This window comes from Coloeus monedula, assembly GCF_965178545.1.
Source record: "Coloeus monedula genome assembly, chromosome: 2".
Lineage (NCBI taxonomy): Eukaryota > Metazoa > Chordata > Aves > Passeriformes > Corvidae > Coloeus > Coloeus monedula.
The window spans coordinates 67,808,682-67,821,515 of record NC_138782.1 but is presented as its reverse complement, the minus strand read 5'-3'; the positions used below and the strand labels follow the sequence as shown (position 1 = coordinate 67,821,515).

General features: G+C 36.5%; 1 protein-coding gene across 15 annotated transcripts in view; it reads right to left on the bottom strand.

Moving 5' to 3' along the window:
* Positions 1-12,834, bottom strand: part of TRDN (triadin) — a 231,443-nt gene that overhangs the window by 26,273 nt on the left and 192,336 nt on the right. For 13 of the 15 annotated variants that reach the window (XM_082276583.1, XM_082276584.1, XM_082276586.1 and 10 more), the window contains 5 exons: positions 11,841-11,888; positions 7,255-7,299; positions 6,517-6,534; positions 4,786-4,833; positions 3,900-3,920 (listed from right to left, as the gene is read on the bottom strand). In XM_082276583.1, coding sequence (XP_082132709.1) covers positions 3,900-3,920; positions 4,786-4,833; positions 6,517-6,534; positions 7,255-7,299; positions 11,841-11,888 — 180 coding nt within the window. The remainder of the gene's footprint in view (positions 1-3,899; positions 3,921-4,785; positions 4,834-6,516; positions 6,535-7,254; positions 7,300-11,840; positions 11,889-12,834) is intronic. The other 2 variants (XM_082276581.1, XM_082276576.1) reach the window with 1 other exon arrangement.

Below are 12,834 nucleotides of genomic sequence, written 5' to 3'. Positions count from 1 at the left end.
TTTCAGGGCAAGCAACCATTTAAATAGATCTTCTCTTTCATTTGCAACTTTTCTGCAGGATATTAATTTACAAAAAAATATGCCTTAACAATGGGCATGTACATAGAATTTCACACTGAAAGCTAAGAGTCTCACTCTTTGAAGTACTATAATCCAGCATGCAATGATTCCTGCAAATGCAAACACTATGCCAATCAAAGCTTTCCAGCAAGCAAATATTTAAACAGACTTATTTTTAAGCGTGCCTTCATGGTTATAGCTGACTATGCTATTTTCCAAAAAATGTATTCATTTTAATTTTTACCTCTCTTTTCTTATCATCCACACATCCCAACCAAAGACTGACACTGACCTTGAATAACTGGCATTGACCCGTCTAAGAGTTTCTCCCACATTAGTAGCTCACCTTGCCTTTTAAGAGTAAAATCTCTTGAGAAATTTTGACTAAGTCTTTGCACACCACCTAGCACAAAAGAAGTGTACATTCCTCGGCTGTTATAATACCCAAAATAATTGATGAAAATTGGTCAATCTATTGGATAGAAATTCTTTGGTGTAAGCGGTCATCACTCTTTTTAAATGAAAGAAATTCATTAAATCGTCATTTTGAATCCAAGAATTTTTTACCCATCGTTACTTCATTAGTCCCAGTTTTATGTAAGAACACGATTTGAAAGAAAAAGAATGACCTCACTATCCAAGAAAAACCTCTTTTCCTAGAACTTAGAGCAGGACAAAAAAAAAGAATAAGATCACAAAACATTTCGGGGTATTCCTTTGATTGAGTTATCTCCGTACTTTCTTCCTGCTGAGTTTTGGCTTCAGGTGAACATGAGCTCACACAAAGGTGAAAATGTTTCAGTCAATGCTTTTTCAACAGGAAGACTGAGCAATTAAGCATTATTTTCCCTAACACATCCCAGGAAACTTTCCCTCAAGTCTTGGCCCATAAGGAGACCTGTAAATGTCAGTGCTCAATGCTTAGGCACCCCGGCCATTCAGCAAAGGCCAGTTTTGCTGCTATTAAATGCTAACATGCTAAAGTCCTTTAATATTTACCTTTTTGCATATAATCTTCCTCATAGCTTCTGGAAGCTGATACATTACTGCACTCTGACTCATGGAATAATTAATGTTTTTTTCATTTTCAGAAGAAAAAACCAAGATTGTTTCTAAGGTGCTGAATCTAGGACAGGGGCTATGCTCTCACTTCTTAATTGAGGGAGTGTCTCTCTGGGGGATCTGGACAGGCCCAGATGGACGTGTACCCTAACTGATTTCCTTAGACAGTCAGGTATGGGAAGATTCTTGACCTGGAGGGCAGTTGTTTTGACCCACTGTTGTATGAAATATAAGGGCTATTTCCTCCTCTCAGCGCATCAACAAACTTCCACTTACTCTGAGAACATTGGGAAGCATATGACCCCTAACATGGGGCTTTCATTATAGAACTAAATGGAAATATAATTTGCCAATTCTTAGGGTATTTTTAAAATATCAGCCTACGTGCTCTTTTTCTTGACTGCAAACTGCAGTTTGGTATTTCTGCATGTGTAAGATATGCCCCCAGCTTTGTTTTCTGTTCAAGGTAACGTCTCACAATTTGTGAGTCTTTAGTTAGTATGCAAGGAGTAAATTCTGAATCATTACACATTTGAGTTTGATGTACAGGCTGTCAAAGATGTTCTTGTACACTAAAACAGAAATAGTGAATAATAAGATTATTTGCTAATTGCTTTTAAAATTGAGTGAGTGGCTGTGTGGTGGCCTGCCAGGTTAGATCATGGCAGCGAGTTACTACTATAAAATTGTATGTGTTGTTAATTTGGGTAGTTTTCAAACTCAGCCTTGTCTTTCTTTTTATACATGCATTACCTAATGATCCAGTCTCTTTACTGACTTAAACCCCATTAGCTTTTACAGTAAGACTGAGCAAGATACAATGTGTGAATGAATTCAGCCCAGGATAAATATTTTAATTTATTTTATGTTCCTACTGGACCTGAATTCCAAAATCAGTGGGTATTTTGTGCCTATTACTACATCTCATACTGAATAACACAATAGCTATGTTCATGTTATGGAAAGCACACTGTACACCTGACTAAGAAATATATGAAGCAAAGCTATATAGACCTCTATAAATAAAGAAGGTGGTGATCCAGCTAAGTGTTCTCCTTTAAGTGGAGAAAATAAATTTAAAATAGATAGATTTGGTGTTTAAAATCTTAAGCTAGATCTATTCAAGGATGGTTAGCTCAAAATGGGCAGTGTATACAGAATTACTGTTTAAAATGACTATAGCCTGCTTATTACTGTTTTTCCTTCTTTTCCTTTTATTTTTTTTTCCTTTTTCTAAAGGCATTGTTAACATTTATAATCATTTCAAGCAGCAGAATATAAGCTCAAGAATGTGGTACAGATATCCCTCTGCAAAGGTCAAGGGAAAATATCTTGGCTACTCCTTATATTCACAATATACCACGGTAATATAGCTCTTGATAAAAAAGCATTGTAGACAGTGACTTTGGGTTGAAGTGATTAAAGCATAAGGTTTTAGTCACTTAAATATGTGATTGACCTCTAAGAGTAGTGGTTCCTCAGAACTCTTGAGTGCCATCACTGGGTCTCTCAGATAAATCACTGCAGAAGACATTAAATGTCAGTGAACAGATCCAGTGAAAACAAGACTGAAAAAAACTGAGTAATAGAATCAAATAGAGCAAAATTTTCTTAAAATACTAGCAAAAATGAAAATAAAGCCATGGATAGCTTCACAGGAAGTAATAATTTTACAATGAAAACTCGAAAACTGGACACTGCAGTTCAGGGCTGCAGGAGATACTTCAATGTAGGCACATTTCAGATGCCTCGTGTTCACACTTTCCCTTTGCACCTGGGGTTCAGGGTAACACTGTTTTCCTACAGGGGATTAAGAGCAGGTATACATCCTCTCTAACTTTAAGCAGCTAGCACAGGTGACTGATTTAGGAAGTTTAAGGGAATCAGTTTGCTTTGCCTTGTCGTCAGCTTACTTTTTATTAGAATAACGCATGGTTTGGTCTTGATGTGCCAGGCACAGCACCAAAAAGAAAACACGGATCCTGTGCTAAAGAGGCAGCAACTAATTGATCTATGAAGGTCCATACTTCAGCATTTTCACAATTCAAAGCATGTAGTGCAAACACTGTCCTGATTTTTGTGTGACCATGCTTTGGAGTACTTAATGTGTAACGACTTGCCACAATAAGCTTAGATCCCAGTCTTTTTCTGTTCAGAAGTCTTCTTAAAAATGACCTTAAAAAGTACATTATCCAATGACTTCAGTGGAAGTTTTTCAATGTGACAAATTCCCCTTGAATCCTCCTTAAAACTAATCTAAATTGGAAATATTCGTTTCTCTTCTTTAATTAAATTTAGGTTTTTTTATAAAAAAAGCTTTTATTGGAACAAGGCCAACAACATGCTTAGTGAATTAATGATGTAAGTAATTTCCAAATGGTATAAGAAGTAAGAAAAAGGTTGTCTAATTAATTTACGCTATATGCTGTTTTCTTATTTTCAATAAACAATATATTTGCCTAAATATAAATTATACATCTACACTCATCTAAAATGACCAGAATATCAGTTTTGCTACCAGTGTAATTTACTTGATTTTCTAGGAAGTAAAAATTGCAAACAGAATTTGAACATTGCAGCTTCACAATATTACATTATAAATGTTCTTGGTTTCGTTGTGTATGGCTGTTAGTAAGCAGATGGAATACAAGAGTATCTGTAGTATAAGCAAGAAAATAGCATTATCTAACATGACAAAATTGCAAAAGTGCAAATTGAGAGAACATGCATCTGAACAGAAGGTTTATATTCCATACGAAACAGGTCATGACACGTACTTGCAGTGTTCTTTGGTTTGACTGGGGAGTAAAAAGAGGGAAGAAAAATGGACAAAACAGTCAGGTTTAGCATGATATTGTTATGGTAGAGAATGGCTTTATTTGTTCTATATGTTTCCACATATCAAAACATATGTTTAGTAATCTCACAATAATTAATAACAATCTAATAATGAATGATAGTAGTAGGGATGTTCTCATTTACAGATGATAATTGTTTTGCTAGAGTTAAGGATGACTAATATTAACAATAAAAATTTTAATTCTCCACTTATTTCCTTTTATGAAGAAGCATGGAACAGACATTTTTTAAACACGTGATGATAGTCTGCAGTGAAACTGAGTAATGCTCTTTCTTATACCACCATCAATTTTGCTCTGTCTTGTACAAGCGAGAATGTGCATGAGCTATGATACCAGAGACATTTACCACAGATGATGGATAGTGCCAGATCAAGATCTGAATGATGTATCATATGACATTTGCAATGGATAAAAATTAAAGTATTGCCCATCCTGAGAGGCTAACTCTTTTTTGAAGTCCAAATAAAAGGCAGATCCCCACAAATAATTAGCAAAATGAAGACATTTAAAGGAAGAAGTTTCACAAAGCAGTTCAAATTCTTTGGTGGCGTATGCCTTTGACATCAATGGAGTTATAGAAGCAGAAATTTCACCTTTGATATAAACCTATATCTTTATCTTAAAATGACAATCAGCATTATATGTACTGTGCTATTTAGTTTGTGGCATGGCTTGTCAGGGCCACTCCATACATCAAAATAGGTCACAGGGTCATGGTTTTGACATTTGTCATGTGCATTGTGCATTGTGTTTCACTATTTCTTTAAATAACAATTTCAGAAGTAAATGTAGGAGTGCTTACCTGGTTTTGTAAGGGGAACACCTTTTTCATGTTTGACTACTTCATGCTCTAGACAGAAAACAACAGCATAACAAAATTGCCATAACGTTTCTAAGTTACTTTTTGTATGGGTGTTTTGATTTTTTTTGTTTTGTTTCGCTCTATAGGGGGTTTTTGTTTGGTTGGTTAGTTGGAGTTTTTTTTAAGTAATAAGGATTGCATGTATGTTTTTTCAGGATTAAGCAGTCAGTTTCTCTTGTTTCGTGCTGTTATTTTGAAAAAAACCCCACGGGTGAATGGTTATTAACAGATTATCCACTGAGGGATCTACCACAAAATAGCAAAGTTAATTAGTACTGCACATAGCTCCACAAATATAGCTACAATTAATGCTACTAAGAGTCATGCACGTATCTTAGGGAAGAAGTTAATAGGGTCTCCTCTAATTTCTTAAATGTAATTTTTATCTATTTTCTATTTTTATTATTCGAGAGTATAGAGTAAACTCAGCAACCATTCACTCAGTCTTCATTCTTGATTCAGAGCTCATGTACTTGAGCTAAGTTCCCAAAGTCTTGAACACATACTATTACATATGAATAAATTATATTTAGGTGTGGAAAATGCATCTCATCTCCACATGCCCCTTTCTCCTACCCGTCCTACCATCCTTCTACTTCATAATTATTACTGAAAAAACGGTAATTTGTGTTATGTTGCTGGAAATAGAAAATATGAAGAAGCTTTTTTTTTTTTAAATAGGTCTAGCAAACAAAAGTCAGAAAAAAACACCCCACAGATCTCATAATACAGTAGCAGCTATGCAATGGAAACTGGGGCCAAAACACATTTCAGGGCTGAGGAATCAATGGACAGCTTTGCTGGCCCTGTTTCCGGGTGAGGTTTTCCACAGCTTAAGGACTGTGCATCACTTTCCTTTAGAGAAATGAGGACCCAAAAGCACGCTGTAAAGTGGAAAGTGATGAAAATGTGAATGGTCTCTGAAAAAAGGACAATATGCCTCAGCCTTTCTGCTACTCAGATGAATTATAGAACTCCTAGTAACTGTGGTTTCAGGTGGAGAGACAGGTTGAGAAATGCCAAGATGAAGACATCATAGGGAATTTCAAATGGGAAACATTCTTATGAAGCATGAATGAAAACTTGATTCAGCGAAGAGTGATACATTTCCCATATCTGTTTTTTTTTTTTATCAATACATTATCTGGGGCATTAATTGAAATTTTAATTATTATTTTTGTAGTTTACTTTGCATTCTGCAGGTATGAAAGATGTAGAAAATCAACAAGAAGGCTGTGTGGTGAGTTACGGTATGAACTCTTTCTTGAGTTCTTTTCGACTGAGTCCAGGATGCAGTTATATTAAAATAATTTCTATTTTTCTCTTTTTAACTTAGCAGGAGAATTTATTCAACCCAAGTAATTTTTAATAGTGATTTTTAAAAGACTTTTCACTCCTGTATGAATTTTTGCTGTTGGGACTTTTGATATGGGAAGTGTAGAATGAATTCACTCTTGCACTGAAGCAATTGGTTATGTCAAATGGACTTTTAAATAGCAATGACAAGACAGTACATTAAATGAAAGAAATGAAAGACATGGTGATAAAGACACTATAATTTTAAGCAAAACTAGAAATTGCCAAGGGCGTGTTTCCTTATGTAAAAGTAAAAAAAGACACATATCCAGCAATTTTACAGCAATTTTTCTGATTAAGGTAGGAGTCACATACTTGTTGGCTTTGCCTGGGCTACAGAAGACAAAAGAGGTTAAATTGTAATAGTTAGTTACAGAAAGAAGAGAAAATGTACTATTTCTTCCCCTTTTCTTCTTAACATTCAAACATTTTATTGGACTCACTTCTCACTTGTTCTTATCTTCCCCTACTTGTGCAAGGATGAACAACATTCAAACCCCTGAAGTTTAGACAGTTTTGTGTTGACTTCCAGTGATGATGAGAATGTTCTAATTGCTTGGCTGACTCTTCACAGCTTCTAGAACACTCATTATTACTTGATTGTTTTTTCCTGTCAACATTACATTACAAAAACTCTAATGTCTAAATAACAGACAAGACCCAAAGATTTAGAGTTTATCCCCAAAAACATTTTCTCCATGAGATAAGACTGATCCAAAGTCCTAATCCATCTGGTGATTTATCTTCATATTTGGGATTCTTTCAGAAATCTGATTTACAGCTACACGCCATTTCATTAGCCCAGCTCTGGCTAATGAGAGCCCGGAACAAGCAGCTAAGTAGCTGAAAGGCCTTAACCTGTCTTCATCATTGGAAAGACTATTCTTAGTAGAACAGTATCTGCTGGTTTTCCTCTAAGTGTTATCAGTTACATATTTCAAAACACTGTAAAAAATTGTTGCAATGCCAATATACTACACTAGATGAGTGCTGAATAGTGTTTAACACCCCCCATCCCCCTCCATAAATGAGGAGAGAATCACTCATTCTTACCTGACTTCTCAGTGGGAGCTGTCTTTTGTTGTTTAATTTTCTCCTCTGTATCATAAAAGCAGCATTAAAATCACAATGTGTTAGCATAGGTTCGTATAATTGGAAAAATATTTCTACAGGTGATATTATGCATATGGTTCACAATGACAAAATAAATTCATGTCTTTAGCATCACTATCCCCTTGTGGCACTGTAAAACAGCACGCATGCATTATGAGTTCTGACTGCATGGTGAGATCATACTCATGGAAAAAGTAAATTACTGGGCCTAATGTCTCAGCTGCTGGAAAAGAGCTGAATGCCCTTCAGTGTCTTTCAGTCAGGCACTCAGGTGGAAACCATCCTATTCCGGCATCCATTACACCTTTGCCAACATCACTGCCCTGAGCGTCTAAGTCCAACAGTTCGGTATTAAACAACACTAAGAACTTCTGTTTAGATAATGCCTAACCACAAACATGGGTGGTGGTATCCATATGTGTCTGCACTCTGAAAATGAAACAGGTATGGAGACACCCAAGCACATAATAGCTCACAGAGGAACACATGCAACAGTCTGAATGCCAGTCCATACCACCTGCTACCGGACAAGCCTACCTAGACCTAGCTGGACATCTCTCACAAGACCTTGGAGCAGCCTTGAACTTCTCCTAATCTCATAGGAAAAGCTGCCCAAGTCCACACACTCTTGAGCTGCCTGTGGATTTGCTCGGCACAGTTCTCAGATGATGTGAACTCATGTCGACATCAGCCACGAGACCTGAACAGCCTCTTCTCCAGGTAAGTTGGTGGGACTACACTTTCTAATCAAGTGGGGTTTGTTTTACCTTCCCAATGTCCCAGTCAGGTGGAAACTGGGATGTTTACGTTCGGATTTCTGATCTGCCCAATTTGGTTGATTTTTAATTAACCCTACCTCATCCTTTTATAGCTCTACTCCATTTTATGTCCCTTTCCATAACTGAATTCAAGCCTCTCTCCTAATCTCTACCTTTCAACATTCACATACATTAGTAAATTTTTCTTAAATATGCTTAAGACACATTCAGACTGTATTTGCTCTTCCTCTTGTTCAAAGCAGTTTGCAGCCACCTGCCTCTGGCCCCTTCCTTTCCCCTAAGACCTCTGGAAGGCATCAGATTGAAGATGACAATGGCTGGGTGGAGATCAGGTAGGGTAGGTATGTTTTTGTCCCCTCACCTGGCTAGTTTTGTCTGTTTCGGGAAGAAAGTCAGTACTGATGGGGTCAAACATAGGGAGGGATTCAGCTCTATGGTTACTGATATTTTCTATTTGGAAATTAAATATAGCTCTGCATTGCTATGCTTTTCAGTTGTTGTCTGGTAGGTGGCAATTTAATTTCTCTTAATTTGTATTAAGTTTAGGGCTTTTTTATCACCCTTACTCAGCTATTGTTACTGCCAGCTTCTTATGAAAGCAGTGAATTAAAAATCTCATCTCCATATTGTGAATGCCTGTGAAGCTACAAATGTTTTATAGCACAACCAGCAATGTGAAGATGAAACTTATTGGGAGAAAATGTCTTTTTTTCTGCTGTTAGAAGAATTCTAACAAATAACAGTGCATTTTGCGAATTTAGATTGGGACATTAAACTTTCTAGATACAGAAAAAACCCAGTATGCTGACTTTAAACAAAGGCTCTGTAACATGCACTGGATTAACGACAAGTAAAAATCAAAAGGTTTATCTTTCTTTGGATATTATCCTAACACTTTTGAACACTAAATAAGATATTTTTCCTTTTCCTAATTCTGTTGAGAATGTACAGCAATGTTTGCTTTATAACTCTGGGATAATAAGTCTGTGAGAAAATAAGTAAGAAAATAAGTTTGTGAGTGGATGGCATATCTGATTAATTTGAAAGTAGGGGTAGTGTTTCTTCTCAAAAAGAGTTTATTCTTGAAAACAGAGTGTCTTGGACAGGCCTGTGGATTTGCATTCATCTGGGAATGAACACAGTAATTCTTTGGTATTCATTCACCTACCTATTCTGCAACCTAACCACACAGCAAATACTGATCTGCTGATTCCACTGGAGAGCACCCTGATGCATTCCCTGACAGAACTACAGGTGGTGGCTGCTTGACTTTTTCTCTGAGTTTCTATCCTTTAGCCGTAGCCAGAAGGAAAACTGAAGGAGTAGAATATCCAGACTGAAGGAGAGCAGTCTCTATAAGGGAATACACTTCAAGACATCAGGAAGCTTCACAAAATTGTTCTGCTCACCACATTCAGTATGAATAAAAGCAGAGAAAAATATATGATGAGGATAATATATATTATTTTGCCAATAACAGAAGTAATATTTCTAATTTTTCATGCATTTTTGTTTACCATATCATGAGGAGTCTTGCAAAAAAAAAAAAAAAAACCCCAAAAAAATCTTGAGGACTTCATAAAACTATAAAGAGTCAAAATAAATTTTACGAATAGTAAAAAAAGTTCCTGATTATGCTCTAATTTTGTGTCAGCCCAAAGTTTAAAGTTCTGAAATCTTTCATCGGAGAGAATTTATTTGCTCTGCAGAGCTCCAGTTTTGCAGCACTACAAACATTAATATTAATTTTTTCCCCTGATGTACCTAATTTAAATGGAAAGAAATAAGGCTGTAAACATTTCTCTGTGTGTTGCAGGCAGTTTCAGCAGAATTACATCAGGAATGTATTCCCTTGCTTTACTTGCTTTCTGACATACACAAAACTGACATACACAAAACACTCTTTAATGTAAATATTTCCCTACAGGATCAATATATTTTCTGAAATTCTCTAGTATTTCAGTCATGTGATACTTCTGAACCTGATGGCAGGAGGCATTGGAAAAATGGTTTGAATTTGAACTGAATCAAGGTGAAAAAGGAGGCCGCTGTTTTGTACAGAATGAAGCTTTTATAATTCAAGCTGCTAACTCAAGAGCACTCATTGGCACACAGCAGGTAGAAGCACTATTACCACCAGTGCCTGCAGATTAATACTTCCAGTCATCAAGTGAAACTCAAAACAGCCACTGTTCTCCAAAGCAACCATTGATCACCTGAGAATAGAGCTTTTATGTTAAAGGAAATTTAGCAAGCATTTTTCTATCCTTTTTTTTTTGTTTTTTCTGCTTCAAGCACTTAAATTCCAAGGCCTTGTGGTCTGGAATATACTGTCCTATACTAGAGTAAAATCCTAATCAGTCCAATATACTGGTTTGTGACATTATGCTCTGATGTTTGAGAATGCCTTACCAAGGATATGTATTTTCCTGCTGCTATATGGATGAGACTGGACTAACTGTGCAGCAGAACTGATTTCATTTAGCAGGAAAGGTGAGTGGTCATGCCACCCATCCAGGCAACCTGCTTTCTGGCCACCACTGTGGCCACCAAGCTTGGCTCCCTCGCTAGGACCTTCCTGCCTTGGCTGAACTCACCTAATGGTTGAAGAATTCTGCTAGCAGTTAATACACAAAAAGTCATCAATGAGTTAAATAAAATCTTGACCTATATGTCTTTGTAGGAAGAAGAGAGAAATATTTTTTTTCCCTATTGACCCAAAACCAATACATCTTCAGTAAACCAGTTCCTCAAGGCTTCCAGGAAACCTCAAAATGTCTATGAAAATACTTAACTTACAAGGTAGAATATTGTACATTATAAAAATGAATTAGAAAAATACTAAATGCATGGAGAGACTGATTTCTTTAAAAAGAAAAATTAAGGGAAAAAAAGGTAATGAATTAAAGCCTTTTGCTTATCATTGAACACATAAGGTTCAAATGCTTTATTCAAACACTTATTCATAAGCACTTCATTTCAGCGTGAAGTTCAAGCAATATCACTGCCAGCAAAGGTCAATGGGATGTGGATACTTGCTTTCCAGTCCCCACTGCTTCTAGTAAAACCACTCAGGAGTGATGTAAGCTGAGCATCAATAGCTGAGTTTTCTGTGAGGTTACCTCTTAGTCTTGTTAATTCACAACAGACCCAATGTGGATCCTTGAGTGCCTTCCTCCTCAAAAAACCTGATGAGGCACAGAGCCTTGGTTTGAAAGGGGGACCCCTTTTCCTGCTCACTGCAGCCAGTTGTTACTACTTACAGTTTACCTGATTGCACAGTCAGTTCAGGATTAGTATTGCTATTCTCAGTTCAGCTCCTGTTCTTCTGAGATTCAGGAACTGGAGGCTGCCTCTGTGCAGGCTATCATTTACTTGATGAGATTGTAGCTTCTCCTTTTTTGGGGGACCACACTCACTTCATGTAATAACCAATTTATTGAAAAGGTTGAGGAGGCTTAATTCCCAGTACACCTCTTTGAAACAGTGGACAACAGTAGAGAACTCCTTCCTCAAACTCTGGAAAACGGATTTTGCTAACGCTATTTACTACACCTGTGAGAAAAGTCACAAGAACAGTCAAAAACTCTTGACTCATTTTTGTTCCTCTCCAAAACACTGAAAAAAACCAATGGCACAAAGCAAAACACCTGTGCCTAGCTCAAGGAAGTCTCCAAGTTTTGCAGACCACAGATATCCTTATTAAGTAGAGCCAGGTGTAACTGGAGGTTACTTTACCAAACCTACCTGGCTTAGTCTGAGAGACAGCTTTTTCACGTTTGTCACGTTCATGCTCTGCAAATAAGAATCCCTGTGTTAGAAGGATTTTTAATTTTTAGAAGATTTTAAAAATAAAAGATTCTCATTATAATTTTAGAAGACAACTTTGCATTACATATTCCCACTAGACAGGAGAAGAATTTTTTGATAAATATACTTCTCAAGAAAAGATGTTTAACAATTTTTTCCTTATAAAATTAAACTCATGAAAATACTTTTTTGGCTTTTTAATGTGGTTTAATTATTTTCTGTGGTTTTTTAGAAATATCATAGAATTTCTAAAATTATTAATTCCTTCTACTATTAATTGTGATTGCTATCACTGATCTTCTGTATACAAAATTTCTCCTTGATGTTTAATATAGATATTATGGCAATTTTTATTACAACAGAAGCAGGGTTTTCTTGTAAAGAGTGTCAAATAAGTGTTCAGTATCCTGCCTAAAGAAAAAACAAAAAAGCTTTCCATGTTTCTCCGTGTCCTGGACTTGGCTGGACTAGGGCTAGTTTTCTTTATGTTAGCTAGTATGGGGATCCCATGAGTATATTGTGAAGCACTAACAATAATGGATATTATTCTCTATTATAATATAACCTGTATGCAATATTGTGCTATTTAAAAACAGTGTGCTACCCAAATCCCAACATTATGAGACAGAAAAAATTTCAGAGAATTGTTAAAAATATGTTTAATTCTGATTTGTAGCTCCAATGTCTAAGCTGTGCAGCAGGTGAGCATTGCAGCATGCCAAGAAATAAATCTCTAAAATTCAGACTAGAGACCAGGCCAGAGAATTGCACAGACCCTTCCTCATCTGCGGTGCCCTCAATTGTTTCCCAGTGCGAAGCTGCCATGGAGACAAAAGGCATAGGTGGGTCTCAGCTGAATGGGAAAATGGTTTCCATGCAAACTGGGACCTGTGAGACACTCCTGGTCCTGCATTACAGAGAGAGTCATTGA